General features: G+C 29.3%; 1 protein-coding gene across 4 annotated transcripts in view; it reads right to left on the minus strand.

Moving 5' to 3' along the window:
• The window catches only part of LOC111677194 (fat-like cadherin-related tumor suppressor homolog), a 252,557-nt gene that overhangs the window by 132,899 nt on the left and 99,872 nt on the right, over positions 1–19,786 (minus strand). For all 4 annotated transcript variants that reach the window (XM_046951360.1, XM_046951358.1, XM_046951357.1 and 1 more), the window contains 3 exons: positions 14,724–14,785; positions 4,734–4,889; positions 2,332–2,698 (listed from right to left, as the gene is read on the minus strand). In XM_046951360.1, coding sequence (XP_046807316.1) covers positions 2,332–2,698; positions 4,734–4,889; positions 14,724–14,785 — 585 coding nt within the window. The remainder of the gene's footprint in view (positions 1–2,331; positions 2,699–4,733; positions 4,890–14,723; positions 14,786–19,786) is intronic.

A 19,786-nucleotide genomic window follows, 5' to 3' on the forward strand; every position in this document is an offset into this window, starting at 1 on the left:
CGAATTTTTTAAGACAATTTGATGGAATTTTGGCAAATACTTTATTTTTGACTTGAGGACATAGACTATTTAAAATTCAGAAAATGACTTGTGGTAAAAATTAATGTGCCTATTATAGTTTACAACTCAACTCTTTAGTTGGAATTTTGCTATTTGGTATTATCGATAACAGCTTAAAATTTTAATTTTAAATTTGTTACAAATTTTTTTAAAAAATTCCAACTTACCAGTTGTAACAAATTACAAAACAATTTTTATTATAAAATGAAGTAAATTTTGTTAAATTTTCATAAATTTCATCAATTATTGATTTTTTCGAACTAAAATGAAATATATTAATTTAAATAGTTTTGTTCTGAAATTTAAATAAGATGAAAAAAATGTATTTTTCAATTACATTTTACTACATTCAAATGTTTTTTCGGAATTCAAAAGAAACATTTTATTAAAAATTGCACTTTTCTTATACTACAGTCAACTCGCTTGAAACAAACTCTGTTATAACGAATTCTGGGTTATTACAAACAAGTTTTCAAAATCCGCTAATTTGGTAACTATTTTCATACAAAAAACATCTCTTATAACGAACTCGGTTATTACGATTCCTCGTATTAAACGAACTACTTTTTCAGTACCTCAAGTAGTATTTCATACAACTATCCATTTTTATAACGAACTTTAAACTTATGTGTTGAAACCATAATAAAAAATAAATTTGTTAAGAAAAATATAAAGAAATAAAATCAATGTTTTTTTTTTAATAAAATTAAATAAATTAATAAATCATATTCTTAAAATTTCGTAAAATGTCACTTTATTTATGAAACTACAAAAACTTCACTTGTCTTATTACGAAGTTCGCTTATAACGAACGTTTATAAAGTGGTATTCGTTATAAACGAGTTTGATTGTATTTTTTTTAATTTAAGTATTTTGTATGTTTAATATTAAGATTGTTGTTCATCTTATTGTCTACAATTGTATAGATACTTTTATTATACCTTTCACCTTCGTAAGAAGGGTATATGCTTAAAGTGCAACGTTCATTGTTTTTACAGTTTTAACAGTTTTTCGAATATAACTAAAAATTTCCGGAGATTTTTTGGTTATGGTGACTATTACAGACAAAAACTATTTGAGGTAAATTTTGAAAAACTAATTATTTTTCATAAACAAATAAAATCATTGAAAATGTGGAATAAAGAAAATAAAAGAATTGAAAATTCAAAGAAATTAATTTGGTTTATTTCGCATTTTTAATTAATTTAATATTTTGGATTTTTTTTTGACATTGTTATGTGTATTTGTTTTGATTGTTTTTTTTTTTTTTGTTTCATTGAGAACATGAACTTATGACTTCCTGCAAAGATCTGTTCACAATCACTGTTACTAAACTTTAGTAGGTACAATATACAACTTGATTGTGAATTGAACAATAGGGAGTAGGATGCAATTTTTGTATTGGAAATTAATTAAAAAAAATGTTTTCGACCATATCCCTAGTAAATTAATTGTTTGTATTAAGAACTATACAGGTATTTTTATATACCTGTATAATAGCTCTTTAGACATAAAAGTGAGCATTTTAAAAGCCTATATTTCATGTAATTAAATGTACTTTATTCCAGTATAGCCACAACTTTGGATTTTGGGGAAGGATCCGAGATATAAGATGTCGGGCATAGAATGTTACGTCTAATTTAAAAATCATCTAAGGGTAAAGTGTAGCTACATTTAAGCCATAAATATTTATATATCCTATGTTACGATCGGACTTAAAATGGCGGCGTAATATATAAAAAACAAAAAGGGCTGTATTTCTAGTCGTGGGAAAAAATATATTTTTGAAAATGTTATTAACATATCTTTAATCGTAGAGGGTGACTGACTCAACTTTTTTTCGATCCACCCTAGGGTACACTTTGTTTTTATGAGGTTATTTAAAATTGTGCTTTTGCAGCATTTAAAATTGTGCTTTTGCAGCTTATCTCTGAGAGAAACCTTTAAGTTGTTAGATTTTTTTGATAAGTGGTTGAGAGCAACCGAAAAGAAAGGCAAAATAAATATATAATAAAATTAACAGGGAGTTCAGTAATAATAATAATATATATATATATTATATATATTATATATATTATATATATATATATTATATATATATATATATATATATATTATATATATATAATATATATATTATATATATATATATATATATTATATATTATAAATTACACAACCCCCTTAACGCTTGAGCTGGATCCGTTAAAAAAATTTGATTTTTGTCAATATTGTAGTAAATGAGCAATAGAATTGTGAAATATACATTACCACTTATGTTGTACCACAAATGGTCACTGTCTTCATCTGTAGCCTGTATCAGTGTCACAAGAAAGCCTGGTTTGTCACTCTCAGTAACTTCAACAACATTGTTCTCAGTCTTAATTTTCGGTGGGAGGGATGATTCTTCTAATATTGGTATGACTACGACATTTAATCTAGCTGTTTGACTTTTTCTTGGTAATCCATAATCTTCCGCCTTAATAACCAGCTCATATTCACTATCAGGATCCAATGGTTTGATGACGTAAATTAATCCGGTTTCAGAATTTATGCGGAATTTATTTTTTCCTTTTCCCGACTTTATGGAATAAGATATTTTTCCATTATCACCGATATCATTATCTGTTGCTTGAATCTTAAAAGAGAAAACAGGTTAATTTAGCAACAAAATTTTCTAAAGGATCTTATTAATATTTAAGATTTAACTCTAAGATATATTTCTTAATTTTGTTTACTATTATATACAGAAATGAAAGTTAATTTTTGATTTTTGTTTTTTTTTTTAGCAGAAATAAAAGTTATTTTTATTATTTATTATATCGTAATTTAGTAATAAGTAATGTGTGTTCCGTGTGAAGTTGTCAGTTCTCCCATCGGACGCGTCCGAGGTGGCGGATAGAGGGAGCCATCAACTAATGGTCCCAACACCGCTGGTAGCTCGAGCTAAGGCAAACCTAACACGATGCATTTGTTACAAATGGTCTTGTGGGTCTGTCATAGTTAGATTGATACTGTGGCACGAGAGCCCATTCTTATACCTACGTTGATACGTTTTTGGAAACGGTCACGTAGAGATTGGAATGGTAAAGGAATAAGTATCATGACAAGGATACATTTCGTGGCAAATGGTCACTTTCTCTCTGTCTCATACTTCAATCCGCGGACCAAAACTGTCTTCCCCTCTCCCACACTTTTTCTAATCCTATATTTATTCCTCTCTCTCTCCCTCTTCCTTATCCCCCACTTGTAAGACTAAGGTGGTTGGTAGCAATGCCGATAATCTGAAAAGCTAGTCAGTGGTCAAAGAAGACTAGTTGCTAACAGCTCCCCTCCGATGCCAGGGTACGTATCGATTGTAGCTCTTAGCCTAGCCCACGTACGCCGTCACAGCGTGGGTCGTCCATCTCCTTACGTGCGCAATCGTGGGAACCAAATGCTAAATTCCTTTAAAAACAACAACAAATAAACCCGCGCTAAACCAGCTGGGGAAACCCAAGCTAGTGGACTGCAAACAACCGGCTATCCAACATTCTGGTGATAGTCCGGTTGAACGCAGCGAGGACGTCTTGCCCGTCGTGGCTAGCACCTCAACTGCTGCTTTAGCCTTCGCTGGTTCGCCAGCAATCGCCCCTACTCCATTCACTGCGGACCAAGCAGTGACCACTGCGACTCCCCGGCCGGTCGGACCATCGAATTCGATGTCGGGTTCAACCAATGCTCCCTCTTCCGCCTTCACGGCTTTCTAAAGACCCCCTTGTCGCAAAGATCCCTCAAGAAAGGCTTTCGTACAAAGGCGTGCCGCCTTGTACGAAGAACCCACTGTTTAGGGCCATTGTTGACAAGAACGCTAGTGACGGTGCCATCTCCTAGGAGAAATGGGTGATAATCCGTCAAAAGATGTTGGAGGTATATTGGAAAATCCTTCAAGATAATCCGGGTCCACTTTTCCTGATGTGAACCGATTTTGACCATTTTCAATACCAAACAACTTAGGAAAATGAAGACCATTTTGGGTGAATTTGGTTAAATTCTATATATATATATAATATAATTAAGAAATAAAGAGCTCTCTTATAAACATTAGGTTGATATTATTATGAGATTTTGGGTTGTAATAAACTTACTTCTGTGTATCGAATTTCATAGCTATACTCGCATTTTTAAACCAGTATTGTGCTTTTAAGTCAATTTCTGAAGGGATCCTTATATGGAGATAGGGTCAATTATGGACTAATTCTTATAAAATTCGGAGAGAGATTTGTGCTCATAAGAAACTTTTTCTCGTATTATGAAGCTAGTAAGGTAAATTATTGACCGATCCTCATAAAATTCGGTAGGGAGATTTTGGATCATATAAGACTATTTGTCGCATTTGTATGGGTGCTAAACGAAAACGTGGTTCGATATTGCCAATCTTCAATGCCAAACCTTACCTATTAGAAATATTTGCGTGAAATTTCAACCCTCTAGCTCTTTCCGTGCCTTTAACAGACTGACGAAGATGGCTAGATCGACTTAGGATTAAATAAGGTCAAAGAATATAGATACTTTTGCGGGTCTACGACCAATATTACGATGTGTTACAAACGGAACGACAAAATCAATATACCTCCCATTTTTTTAAGGTGCGTAGATATTTAAATTAAATTTGAATAAAAATCATATTTTACCTGAGTAATTGACACGTTCGTTACAATAGACGAAGGGACTTGTACTTTATAAAAACGTTGGTCAAATTGCGGGGCATTATCATTGATATCGCCAACTAACACGACAACTCTAGTTGTAGAATATAAGGCCGGTTGGCCGTTGTCCGAAATGTAAATCTGCAAAAAAGAAAGGTACATATATGTTTTATTATTATTATGATTATTTTTATTCAAAATACCAAATTTTGTCTAAATATGAAAATTCTAGAATTATTCTATTTAGAGTGTGTGCCAAATGATAGTAAAGTTCTATGTTGGATTATAATTTTTCTATGGTGGGAAAATTTTACATTTTGCTGTGCCAAAAGATATCTTTTTTTGCTGTAATAAATTTGGACAATTTTCGCTAATTAATCCCGAAAATTTAACACATCCAATAAAAATAAACAGTTTTTTCGTCCTTTATGAATTTTATAAATAAATCTTCTTAATATGAAATGGATTTTGAAATTGAAGTATAAATTTTAAAATTGTTGTTTTTCATTTATTTATTTTTTTGTAAATTTTTTATTTTGATTTGTCAGAAATTTATGTAGCCCAATGAGCAAGTAAAATTTTATTCACCTCATATCTATCAAAAATTTACTATTAGTAGTAAATTGCTATCGTTTGGCACACAGTCTTAATTCATATGGGGCTCCAAGCCCTCCAAGAAGAAAGTCCGCCCTTTTTTCTCTAAAATGATCAGATGAATATTAACGTCCTCTGTGCAAAATTTGAATATTTTATTTCTATTAGTTTTCCAGATATGGGAGGTACCGCTACCGCTACCGTCCCCTTCTTCGTGTAAAATTTTAAGATTCCAACTGTAATTATCTCCAAGATCAATAATTTTTATATTTGTTAATATGGGAGGTGAAAGTGTTACAGACATCAGGATACTTGAACATGAAAGATAATAGCATGTTAAACGTAGTTAAGAAATGTAAGCCCCAATTCGGACAGTTTAATTGTATGGTGGTCAAGGCAAAAATTGGACCGATGTTTATAAAATTTATACTAGCTATACCTAGTGTGCTTTGTTATCCTATCATTCATCATTGAAATTCTAGATCATTTAACATAATTATACCGGGAAGTTTGGTTGTATGGAAGCTATGTGAAATAATTTAATAGCATCTGTTCTTGAAGCAAAAAAGGTGTAGGTACGTGCCAAATTTAATCAGTTTATCTTAAAAATTGCGACGAACAAGCTTTACATGGACAGACGGACGCACCGATAACTTAATCGGCTCCGGAAGTGATTCTGAGCCGATTGGTAAACTTTAAGTTGAATGTAGGATTAATATTTTTGGGTGTTACAAATATCAAAACAAACGCAAACGATTGAAACAAATAAAAACAAGTATGAATGTATTACACCAGGGATTACGTTTAAAATGTGTATTATTTTTAAAATGAAATTAGTTAATTATTTTTTTATCTTAATTCTGGAATTTTTACAAAAAAAAGATATTTTCCACAAAAAGGGGGTCATATGAAGGTAAGGGTAAATATAGGCCTATCCTTATAAATTTACGTCTACTTCAAAGTTATTTATGTAGAATTTAATCAAAAATCGGCAATGTCATACTTGAACATATTGACATACTTGAACATTTAACACAATTATGTTAAATTGTAATGAATTTACAATTTTTTATTTGATAACCTATAATAACACTGGTCTGCAGTTAAAATATATTGTTAATCTGAGTATTCTCCTGCTTTCGATTCTTCCCATCACATCCCAATTATTTGTAATTCTTAACCCTTAAGAGACCGAGAAACTTACTTATGTCGAATTTCAGCGTTGAACTCCTATTTTTAAGCCTGTAATGGGCGTTAAAGTCATTTTTTGGAGTGACCATATATGGGGTCAATTATGGACCGATCACCATAAAAATTGGTAGAGAGATTTTCGACTTATTTGTGTACAATTTCATCGCTATACTCGTAGCTAGATCGTCTTATAATTTAATGAGAACCTAGAATATGTATACTTTTGTGGGTCTATGATCAATATTTCTATGTTAATCAAAAACATAGAAATATAAAAATATTCATATTTTTTCTGAAAACTTAGCTTAGCTTCATATCGCACTCCTCTACAAACGAAACAATGCACGTGCAAGATCTCACGGTTGTAAAATTGAACATTATGTTTTTATACCCTTCACTTTCGTGAGAAGGGTATATATAAGTTTGTCATTCCGTTTGTAATTTCTATAATATAATTTTCCGACCCTATAAAGTATATATATTCTTGATCCTTATAGATAGCGGAGTCGATTAAGCCATGTCCGTCTGTCTGTCTGTCTGTCCGTCTGTTGAAATCAGTTTTTAGAGGACCCCAGATATCGGCGATGTCTGAATCTTCAATAATTCTATTAGACATGCTTTCGAGAAGATCGCTATTTAAAATCAGCAAAATCGGTCGGTAAATAACGGAGATATGAGCAAAAATCCGAGACAACCTCTGAAAATTTCATCAAAAAATTGTTAAAAAAGCAACAAAAACACTGTACATAGAAAAAGATGTACACGTGTGTGTGTAGATGTATTTGGTTTTATTCAGCTGTGTATTTTTTTGTATGTTTGGAATTCAAACATACAAATTATACACAGCAAAAAAATATGATTTGCATTTTTTGTTAAAATAAAATAATTTTCCCTTTTGTTTTGCAAATATATTTTTTGATGAATAGAAAAAAGTATTTAAAACGTTTTCAATTATATGAGAGTAGATTGTGAGTTATTGTACAATAATTTTTATGCGAATAATGTAAGTTTGAAATTTAAAACTAACACAAATTTTTTCCAAGTGCTTTTTAAAACAATTTTTTTTACGATAAACAAAAACAATGTCTCGTCAATGTTTACCAGCAATGAGTCAGAGGTCGAAGTCGACCGGCCTCGAGTCGGAGCTTAGCCGCCGCCGAACTATATTTAGTTGCTTGAGCCGCCGCCGAAACATTCGGCTTAAATCGACTCAAATTTTTTTAATGTTTTTATTAACTAGACTGTAAAATCAATTATGTTTAAAATACACTATGGTGAAGGGTATATAAGATTCGGCACAGCCGAATATAGCACTCTTACTTGTTTAGTTTAATATTATAAAATCTCAAATGGTACGAAAAAGAACTTAATCCAGGCTCTACATACTTAATTTCATTTTTCTACACAGAACGAAAACGCAGTGGTAAAATCAACTTTTCAAAACAACCAAAGCAGATTTGTATTGGTATACTATTGGTCTTAGCTCCCATATAAGGTCCCCTTCCGAAAATCACCTAAACGTACATATTTCATTAAATTATTAAGTTATAGGTATAAAATTAACTCAAAAACGTTTCGTCTATATATGAATAACCCTCCATTATTGGCCATAACTTCCATATAAGATTGACTTCTAAAAGCACTTAAACCAGCCAAGCGCAGAAAGAGAAACTGTTATTGTAGTGGTGAGAAAATACTAAAAAACACTTAGAAAAAATATTTCCTAATTACGCTTGCTATGATCAAGTTTTATAATAAGTAAAATGGTAAATTTTACAGATAAAACATATCCAAAGAAAAGAAAAATGGTTATTTCTTCACTAAGATTAGATTTTTAAATATAAAATGTTTAAAAAAAGTATTAAAGATATCGTTTTATGTATTTTTATTATTATGCATTCCTAAAAAGTTTTTGGAGTGTAAGAGTTGTTTGCAAGTTGCTCTCTTGTTTGCAAGTGGTGTTGTTGTTTTTACACGTTTTGTTTGCAATTTCTGAAACAAAGCGACATCAACCTACTTTGTTGAATGCTGTCAAGCAACTAATGATAATTTTTGTAATTTTTACGCTCTTGCAATGAGTTTTATTTACGATCGGGTTATGTACGTGTGAATTGCCGAAAATCTTCGTAATCAGAATATGAACGCGCAACGCTGACTTAAACGCAGATATTTCATTGAATTTTAAAGTTATCAGGATAAAATTCGACTTGCATATGTTTTGTATACATTTAAACCATTCTACTAAATATTTACTGGATCGGTCCATTATTGCTCATATATATGTAATCCACTTCCGATAATCACTTAAACGACTTCCGATTATCATTAACTAATAATGCCATTGGGGTAAAATTCGACTTGAATTTGTTTTGACAATTGATGTTTTCGGGATAAAATTTAACATAAACGCATATTTCTGAAAATCACTGAATACAATATTAAATGATAATCTTGTCTGTTCTGTAAAGAAAATCGAATTGAATTTTATTATAATACATTATATGAATAATTATATTTTTGGTTTATTAATATAATTGTAAATTAATATAAATGCTATGGATATTTTAAAGTCTTTTTCATTATATTGATCATCCACATCGTTTTAGTTAGTTAGTTAATTTGAAAGGAGGATGTACAATGTACATTGTACATATATACATAAAACCCGATAGAGGCCAGAGGCCAGCTCCTCAGGTGGGAATCGAACCCACCATCTTCGGTCTACCAGACTAGAACCCTAACCGACCGGTTGGCATTGCTCCTTAAATGAGTATTTGTTAAAAATAATAAATAAAATAATACGACTTATAACGAACAAAGGAAACTGTGTTTTAATCTTCTTTAATAAAAAACAACAAAACTCTGGACTCCGCTGAGACTATCCCGACAACCAACGAAAATACGTGTCGTTACATTGGCGCCCGAACAGGGACATTCAATTGTTTAACAATAAGAAAGATAATGCTGAAGTATCTATCCCAGTTTGGAAAAGATATCAAAGAAAACGGAGACGAACCTCGAAGAAGCTGCTGGAATTACAGTCAAAGCATGATGCACATAGTTACAAATACCTGTCGGAGCCACGTCCATTCCGCCAACGTCACCAGTAAAAATGGAGACACACAATAAAGCAGTGGATACCTCAGAAGCAGCCTTGATAATACCAGTACAGGGTTATATTGAACTACAACGAGTTCCAAATGGAAACCGTATTATGGTTATAGAATTGGTGAGGAAATGGGGATTGAAGTTTGACGGAAGCAAAGTTCCTTTAGGTTTTATTGAGCCTGTGGAAGAACTTGCGAAAATGTACAACACCGACCTGGACTAGTTGCCACAATAAACGACTCTGGAAGAAATGGTCGTTTTTTTAAGAAGATTTTTATGGATTTTTCCTTCCCACACGCTATTTCGAGAAGCTGGAAGATGAAATCCGTAAATAAACTCAACACGCTGGAGAACCATTCAAGGAATATGTCCATGCCCTACAAGATTTAATGCGACATGCTGATTTATCCGAAGCACAGAAACTGGAAAGAATCTTCCATAACGCCCAGCTAGATTATCAGTAGTATATCAGAAGGAAGGATATCACTGCCCTCGATTACCTGTTACTAATTTTCGATGACTTGAAAAGTATAATCACAAATATACCCCAAAACCGCAGCGCTTATGATGTTTATTGATTGTTATATGTGAATATAAAAAATAAAGGGCCATTGTTTTAATTGGATACCGGTCATAACTCCAAATCAAATAAAAAGATTTTCCAGCAGACCTATTTATGTACTAGTAGACATAGACGTACTAGCTGATGGGTCTAAGAAATTAATCAATAATGCTGCGAAATTTAAGGTAGCCTCAGGAAATGTTTTGGCCAAGTGTAATATTTTGATTATGGAAGAATCTACAGAAGATATCATCCTGGGGATTATTTTTTTTACGAATCTTCAATACCACTCTTACCTGTGCAGGCCTGGAAATGTAAAACCGGCTACCAATAATATTAACCTCTGCAATAGAAGTCACGAACTTCAGGTAAGAAACGTTGGCCATATACCAAAATTTTTAAGAACCACCGCTGAAAATGATGGACGTTGTCAGCCAACATCTACAAATATCAAACTTCTTGGCAGAAATACTACTGAAGTTCCAACAGATTACTGGGCTAACAAATATAGCTACACATAAAATTATGATGAAAGATGACAGACCGATTACACTACATTACGCGCAACGACACCCTGTGATACGGAGGTCAAATTTATAAGCAGTCTGAACTTAAAAGATGGTGGAGTGATGCCCTTTGATTTGTACTCGGCTGCCGCAACTTTTCAACGAGGACTAGACAGAGAACCAGATATAGAACTTCATGCTTTCGCATCCATCAAAGAATGCGAAGGAGGTACGTCCTTTACTAGGTGTCACCAACATAATCACTTGATTGGTAAAATAAAAACTTTCATGCAACAACACAATGTTTTGGTTCCTGGGAGATAGGAGATTGTCAATAGCGCCACTTAGGTTATCAGTGCTATGGGAGAACCTTACGTGTGAGGTTGTTTTTACCTATGACTCAAACACATCCGGTCTAGAACCCTCCAAGGAAAACAGAGAGCGTATAATACCGGATAAACATAATGAGCATATTTTAGTAACGCCAAAAGCAACCACAGCCAGGGATTGAACAACTCCCCCGTGGTATCGAAACGTACCAGAGACGCCTGACCGAGAATGGTTTAGCCCATAAACAAAGTCGCCGTCGTCATGTCTCAATAACTGAGATGGTTACACCACCAAAGCCAAGGGGTAAGTGTACAAACACAACATCGTCAGATACATCATCAGCTACATCATCAAAATAATCAACTACGTCATCACTCTCATCGACCCCAGCAATGTCACTCCATAAGTGTACAAGAGCCAACGGTGTCCATCACACAGCCCATAAAATCGAGTCCTATGGAATTACATTTGGCACAGGTTCCAAAGCGAATGCAACAAAGCGTTGCAGAGGATTTCGGTAACCAAAAGTCTAATCAGCAACTAAGAATTATTAAGATCTTTGATGGTCAGAGATATCGCATATTGCTATCCAAAACAGGCAAGGGGATAATGTGACGCCAAAGGTCGAATATCTCGTTTTTGCCACCATTGAATTTTATTTGTTTTATGTTATGATTTTGAATTTAACGTTTTATATATAAGAATACGCCATTTGTTAGTAAAGCGAGCAGTTAATATTATATTACTACTTTAAAATACAACTATGTACCAAGCTTTTAACGATACATTAGTACACAGAAAAAAATTTATTCAAAATCAAACATTAAATTTACAAAGCCAAGTATTTTTTTACTAAAGTAGGACCTATCACGAAATTCGTAAAATTAATTACTCAAATTCGTAAATTCTTTATTAAAAAATAATCAGGAGATTTCTTATTAAAATAATATACTATTTACGAAAAACATTAATAAATATTCGTAACATTTCCAGACAATTATTTTAGTAAAACAATAACACAAGTAATTTGTATTTGTACTGAAATTCAAACTAATTTTTTATCTGAAACAGATAAATAATTTATTGTATTTTGGCAAAAATTTTGTTAAAAATTATATATTGAATTTTAACAAAAATTTTACTAATTCTATAAAATTAAAATTTGTAAAAAAGTACTTACATATATACTTACAACAATTTTATTTTGCATTCTAGAAACTACTATTTTGTACTATGAAAACTGAAACACTTGTACATTAAATGTTAAACCAAATAAGAATTATATCAATTCATTTTAGTACATTTCAAAACATTTATTGAATCTGTAAAAATATTTAAATAACAAAATTTTCTAACAAAATATTTTTGTTAGAAAATGTTTTCCTTCTGTCTGAAAATTAAACAAATTCGTTATAAGCACAAACAAAAATATTTATAAAAGTCTAAATTAAATTAAAGCAAACCATTGTGAAGAAAAAAAATTGTGCATATTTTTTTTTCTGTGCACTATCGTTACCAAGGATGTTTGCTGTAGAGTTCTTGGGTGTCTTTGGTATTTTTACCAGAGTAGGAAGAGCGTTCAAATTGATTTCTCTCTCGAGTGATATTAATTCGAGCGAAATAAATTGTTTACGTTCTTGTGAATTTATCTTTTTTTCTCGTGACTTTTAAAAAAATCTCACGAGTGATATTTAAATTTAAAGAGCGGAAAATAAATTTCTCTCATGAAACGAGTACAAAAGAGTATTTCATAAGTTTTATAATATTGTAAATCTTAAGAAAATGAAAATTAACTTTTTTATTTGTGAGTGTGTAAGCATACATGTGCATTTATGTATAGGCGTGTGTAAACTTTAAAGAGTTTTGTTTGCCTATAGATGTTCGTAAATTTTTAAAATGTGATAAATTTCCAGAAATTTCATTTTGATTTTATGGCTTTTTACGATCTTTGTGCACGTGTGCAAATAGAAATATCAATTGTTATTGTAATTGAAGTAAGAAATAGGATATACGATGTGTCAATTAGGTTTTTGTATTAAAAAACATTTGTTGATGCAATTTATTTTGTTTTTTTCATAAAAATTTACAGGTCAATAATATTTTGAATTTTTTGGAATTCCAGTTATTTAAATTGGGTTTTTTACATTTTTGGATTTAATTATTTATTTGTTAAAAGGGCATTTTAATATAAGCATTTTTCTAATGTAACATCATATTAAAAAAAAAATATGTAATTTAATAAAATATTTTAGAGTATTTGAATAATAATATCAATACTTCGACAGCTATTTAATTATCCCCGTACTCATACAATTATCCCCGTTTCCATACAAAATTTTGTTTTGCAAATAAACATTTTTATTTATTAAAACATTTGTTTGTCGCCATATAACCTTTATCTCCGCACACACATCCATCTTTCACATACATATGTATGTACGTACATCCTTCTTACTAAATTTATTTTTTACCACTGCCATTAAACCGGTTTTCGTGCACACATTTTCTGTGTGCAAGTTTTATTCAAATTCTATTCATTTTGATATCTCTTGGGAGAGAAATTAAAAAAACAATATATATATAAATATCGCTCATGAAATGAAGAGTTTAAAAAAAATAGATCTCGCAAGATTAAAAATAAATCTTGTGAAACTGATTTTTAAAACGAGAGAAATAAATAAAATTGTATTCACGAGTGCAAAAAATGCCTACTCTGATTTTTACTCATATTTTATTATAATATTGAACAAAGAATTGCATTAATATTTTGACTAAATCATAATATCCGTTATAATTGAAACAAATATTTTACTAATTGCAATTAATAAAAATTTATATTTTGCAATGTTAAAAATAGAATCACGTCTAAAGTGATTCTATGCTTTTTTATTATTTGCAATAACTTCAACAGATTGTTCCTAAAAACCTGTTTATGTAGAATTTATTTACTATTCAGGTATTTTTAAGCGAGTTATATATGTTAAAGTCATATTCTGATGGGATCTTTGTATGGAAGTTTGGATTGATTATCAATATAACATTTTAAATAATATTTTACGAAAACAATATTAGTTTCTTACATTGCGAATTTCATTGCCATCCGCGCTTTTATAAGCCAGTTACGTGATTTCTGAGGGAAACCTTATATCCTTAACCTTAAATCGAAGACAGATAATGCCCATTTTCAATACCAAACAAAAAAATTGTTCAACAGGACGGCTAGATCGTCTCATAATCGAATAATGGGAATGACAAATACAATCATCTTTTTTGATAGTGGGTATAAAACATGTTAAGTAGCTGATGTACATATATTTCTCCACTTTATTTAAACATCGTATACATATATCATTATAAAAGCCTCTGCTTCTACTTTTAAATATGCTGAGATATTTAAAATAGGTTGAACTATGTTTCTGACTTATAAGTGCATTAATGTACTCAAACCCGTTTTACCCGTATCTTAAGATTTTAGAGGTATTTGTCAAGTTTTATTTATATTTTATTAAATTATTTGAATAAAAACTTTTATTCTTTATTCGTTCAAATAAACGAATAACTTTTAAAATTTAGCCGACTACTCGAATAAAAAATATTGTAAGTTTTTATTCGAATATTTTTTAAAGCGAATAATCGACAACACTAGTATGTATGTATATTAATGTAATATTTTAAATAACTTACCTCCAATATATGTTCCGCTTGATTTTCTCTGTCCAATTTCCTCTCTGTTGTTAAAAGTTCACCTAAAATAAATAAATTTAATCACATTATATTGCAAATTTGAAGCATGTAAATATATAATATATATATATATATATATATATAATATATATATATATATATATATATATATATATATATATATATAATATATATATATATATATATATATATATATATATATATTAATATATATATATATATATTTATAATATATATATATTTATATATATATATATATATATATATATATAATATATATATACATATATATATTTATATATATTATATATAATATATATATATATATATATATATATATATATATATTATATTGCTTTAGCTTCAAATAAACGATTTTTCATTACAAATTAAATTCTCCAAGCAAATTAAATTTTATTCCAAGCAAATTGAATTATTTTCAACACAAATTAAACTTTTCTTCAATATAAATTAAATTTTTTATTTGAAATTCATTATTTTTATTATAAATTATTTTTTTCTTTTCAAATTCAATTTATTTATTTTCAAATTAAATATTTCTGGAATTTAATACAAATAGAAATCTTTTCAATATTATTTCCGTTTTATTTATGATAATATTTCTACTATTATGTTTTGGTATTCCTTCAACGCAGAAATATTAACATAATATTTCTTTAAAAAGAAGTACACTTTACACCATAGATGTACTGAAAAAGATCTGCAGAAAAAATGACTTTAACACATGCTTGCGTAGAAGGGAAATTTTTTAAAAAGATTCCAAAGTCACTAATAATCTTTTTATATTATTTTATTGGAAGTGATTTGGAAGTAGTAAAATTTTAATATTATAAAAGTAATTAATTTGACATAATTAATATTAACGCAAAGAATAAAACTGAACCCATCAAAATCGAATAATTTTTCTACAAAACTAATTTACCAATTAAGAAAAAATTTTGGATTTTAATTTTTTGGATTTAAATGTAGTTTTGTACGAAATTGATTCATAGCTTAAAGTTTAAGCTGACCAAGCCTAATGCGCTTGCTACTCATTTGTTTTTTTAATAGCGCTTAGCTATAACGTATTCCTCTTTTGTTGTTCTTTATTTGTATTCGTATTCTTTGCTGGTAAACATTGACGAAGTATACACATTTGTCAAACTCCATATGAAACAAATTTGACAATCTTGCGGTTGCTCTCAAGTGCTGGTACCATGTTAAGTATACCGCGGACGAGAGCCATCACCAACGAAGATTTGTTTTGTTTGGAGATTCTAATTTGCTAGTCCGCCAATTTATTACCCAAATGTTCATATTTATGTAAAAGTTGTCGTGTAAAATTTAAGGATATTTCGAATATCATCGAATATTTTCCCAGACATACGATTTTTTATATTTAATGAAATGAAAGTCCGCCCTTTTTTCCAAAATGTTCAGATGAATATAAAAGTTCTTCTAGCTGGATCTATTAGTTTCCCATATAAACGAATTTTTGTATAATTTATTCATATGTGAGGTGCAGTGTCCCCCATTGGTAATCCGCCACTTAATTACCCAAAATGTTTACATGTTTAAGTTCTTCGTGCAAAATTTGAAGATTCTAACTCTAATAGTTTCCCAGGGAAACGAATTTTCGTATTTAATTCATATGGGAGTTACTACGCCCTCTATTGCTAGTCCGCTAGTCAATTATCATATTGAAAATAAGTGGTTCCGACAAAATTTTAGGACTGTTATATTTTTTCAGATATACTGTTTTAATATTTCTTTTCCGTTTCTGAGATATGAAACTTTTAACACTTATTTTGAATGTGGGCACGTCGCTCACTTGAAATAAAAAGTAGCCTATTGTTCATTCTAAACATACATGAACCCAGTAAAGAATTTTTCAGACATGTCTGATGTCAGAAATTTTCTGAATAATTCTTATACTTCAGAATATCAGAATTTTTAATGAATAATTTAAATTTCATTTAGACATTTTACAGAATAATCGGCAAACTTTTTGTCAGACTTTTCTGCATATTTGAATTTTACTATTACGACAATTATGAGACTAATAGGCACATTTGCGAAGTATAATTTGTTTTTTAATTCCTATATTATTCTTTAGATATAAAGGAGAATAGCCTGCACATTTCCTGAAGTAATATATAAATATAATTATATAGATAAATCTGAATATAATCTGAAAAGAATTGTTTTTGTAACTTTATCAGACAAGCGAATAATATAAATTTCCTTTAGATATTTAACAGAATAGTCTACACATCTTTATTTTTCGCTCAGTTATTTTATTCCCTTTTGCAGAACTTTTGTAAGAAAATATGCGACAACTCTGCACATTATCTAAAGGAAATTTTGTTTCAAATAACAAATAAACCAAACAATTTTTATCAATTAACCGATTAAGAAAAACTTTCTATTTACTGTAAGTTTCTATTTTATACAAATTTATATAATACTTTTTGTATAATGAAGAACATTTATTTTATGATTTTTATAAAAATACTTCAGAATAATTTTAAAAATTTGTTTTGATTCTTGAAAATAAATTTTACTTCTACATCCAATTTTGAGCAACATTGTTCTGTTTCTTATGTGTTTCTAATAAGTTCTTCAACAAAGAACTAGTATGTTCACTGGAACGTATGAATTCTGGAACTCGTTGAAAAATCCAAAAAACGTAAAATTTGTTAACTTTTTTATTTATATAGGAAAGCTTTTACTGAAAATAAATAATTTCTAATATTTGAGAAAATACTCAACTAAAAAATTTACATAGATTTGAATTTAAAGAAGTAGAAAATTATTACTTTGCAAAAAAAAAACATCCAGATTCGATTAACGATCAATAATTTTGAATTATCAGATTATTAACCGGCTAACACAGGGGTCGGCAAACTTTTGATTCGGAAGAGCCAAAATTAACAGTTTAAAAAACATTAGTTTTAAAAGAGCCACAAAATTAAAATTAAAATTAAAACTTTGCAAATACTTGATGAAATCACTTCAAAAACATATTTTTTAATTAAGGAATCTTCCTTATAGATTTTAGACTACAAATACTTTTTGAATTTTTATGGGTCATTCGAATGCAGTTTTTTCAATTTTTTTACATAAATATATAATGGTTTATTACAGTAGGGCGACCGTGATATCATTTAAAACAACTTTGGAAGCATATCAGGAAATGTAAAAATCACGAAAATGGAAGTCATGACATATATGCGTACATCGAATTATAATTGACCAACCCCAAATAAAAGGTCTACTCAGAAAATTGCTCTAACGATCACAACTTTTTAATAATATCAGTATAGCGAAACAATTCGCCACAAACAAGTATTATAGGAACAGAGATCTCTCTCCAAAATTTTATAAGGTTCAATTCATTGTAAATTTCTCTTAAGGATATTACCTTAACGCTTATAAAAGCACAGAAAAAAATTTTTAACAATCGTTTGCTAAAATTTAATTTCGATTTTTATAAATATTTTTGTTTGGGTTTATAACGAATTTGTTTGATTCTCACACAGAAAGAAAATATTTCTAACTATTTATTGAAATAAATTTAATTTTCAGTAAAAATTTTTACTGATTCAATAAATGTTTTTGCTTGAGTTTTATATTTTTGCCAGCATATGAAATACAACAATAAAACAAGTTTTTGAATGTACTAAAATTAATTGATATAATTTTTATTTGGTTCATATCATATAATGTATAAGTGTTTCAGTTTTCACTGTACAAAATACTTAGTAGTTTCTAAAATGAAAAACAAATTTGTTGTAAGTATATACGTATTTTTTTAAAATTTTAATTTTATAGAATTAGTCAAATTTTTGTTTAAATTCAATATATATTTTTAACAAAATTTTTATAGATTCAATAAGAAATTATTGGCAAAATACAATAAATTATTTATTGGTTTCAGATAAAAAATTTGCTTGCATTTCAGTACAAATACAAGTAACTTGCGTTATTATTTTAGTAAAATAATTGTCTGGAAATGTTGCGAATATTTATTAATGTTTTTCGCAAAAAAATTAAATTAAAAATCAAACAAAAAATTCATAGGGCCAGGCAGTGTTGTCAACTATTTTATACTAAAACGCGCCGTCCATTTACTCAAAAAGCACTAAAAAGCGCTAAAATTATATTTTTACACAGTCTTAAAAAAATATAGTATTTAGCTAAAATTTGTTTATTAAAAATATACTCCTTAATTGGAATTTTGATTCGGGAAAGAAATTTAAAAAATTAATGTTAATACAAATATGTTCGATTTTCTTATTCAATGACTAATATAATAGTTTTCATGAAATGCAATTTTAATTTAAAGTTCAAGTTCACCTAACTAAAATTAAGTTAATTTACAAGTTTTCCCTTTTTGACGTAAAAACTTCCCTTGTTGTGAAATTTTTATAGAATTTTCTAATCAATAAAAAGCTGTTACGAACAAAATCAACAGTTGTGGTATTTCACGAAATCAATTTTCCCTTAGAAGGGAATGAAAATTTATGAAGAAACGAATTTCAATTCTTTTGGCGAAATGTGTGAATATTTTTTATTTTATTATTAAAGTTTTAAAATAACTCATCACACTAAAAGATCTTTGAATTACTTATAATTTGAAAAGTTTAGAAAAAGGAACTTTAATAAATTTGTACAGCAGATAATTGTCTAAAACTATTCTGTTTTATCTTTATTGTTAAACTAGAATAATTTTATGTTATTAAAAAAATTTTTCATTTCTTGAAAAAGCGCTTATTTAGCGCCTTTTTCCAAAAAAGCGCTAAGAAGAAAAAATGCGACTTTTGGATTGTTAAAAGACGCCTGGCAACGCTGGTCCAGGTATTTTTTTTACTAAATACCTGGCCCACGAAATTCGTAAAATGAAGTACTCAAATTCGTAAATTCTTATTTGAAAAATTTTAGGATTTGTCTTATTAAAATAACGAAATTCGTAAAATCAAGTACTCAAATTCGTAAATTCTTAATTGAAAAATTTTAGGATTTGTCTTATTAAAATAATA

The sequence above is a fragment of the Lucilia cuprina genome, chromosome 5 (genome assembly GCF_022045245.1).
Source record: "Lucilia cuprina isolate Lc7/37 chromosome 5, ASM2204524v1, whole genome shotgun sequence".
In the NCBI taxonomy this organism is placed as follows: Eukaryota; Metazoa; Arthropoda; class Insecta; order Diptera; family Calliphoridae; genus Lucilia; species Lucilia cuprina.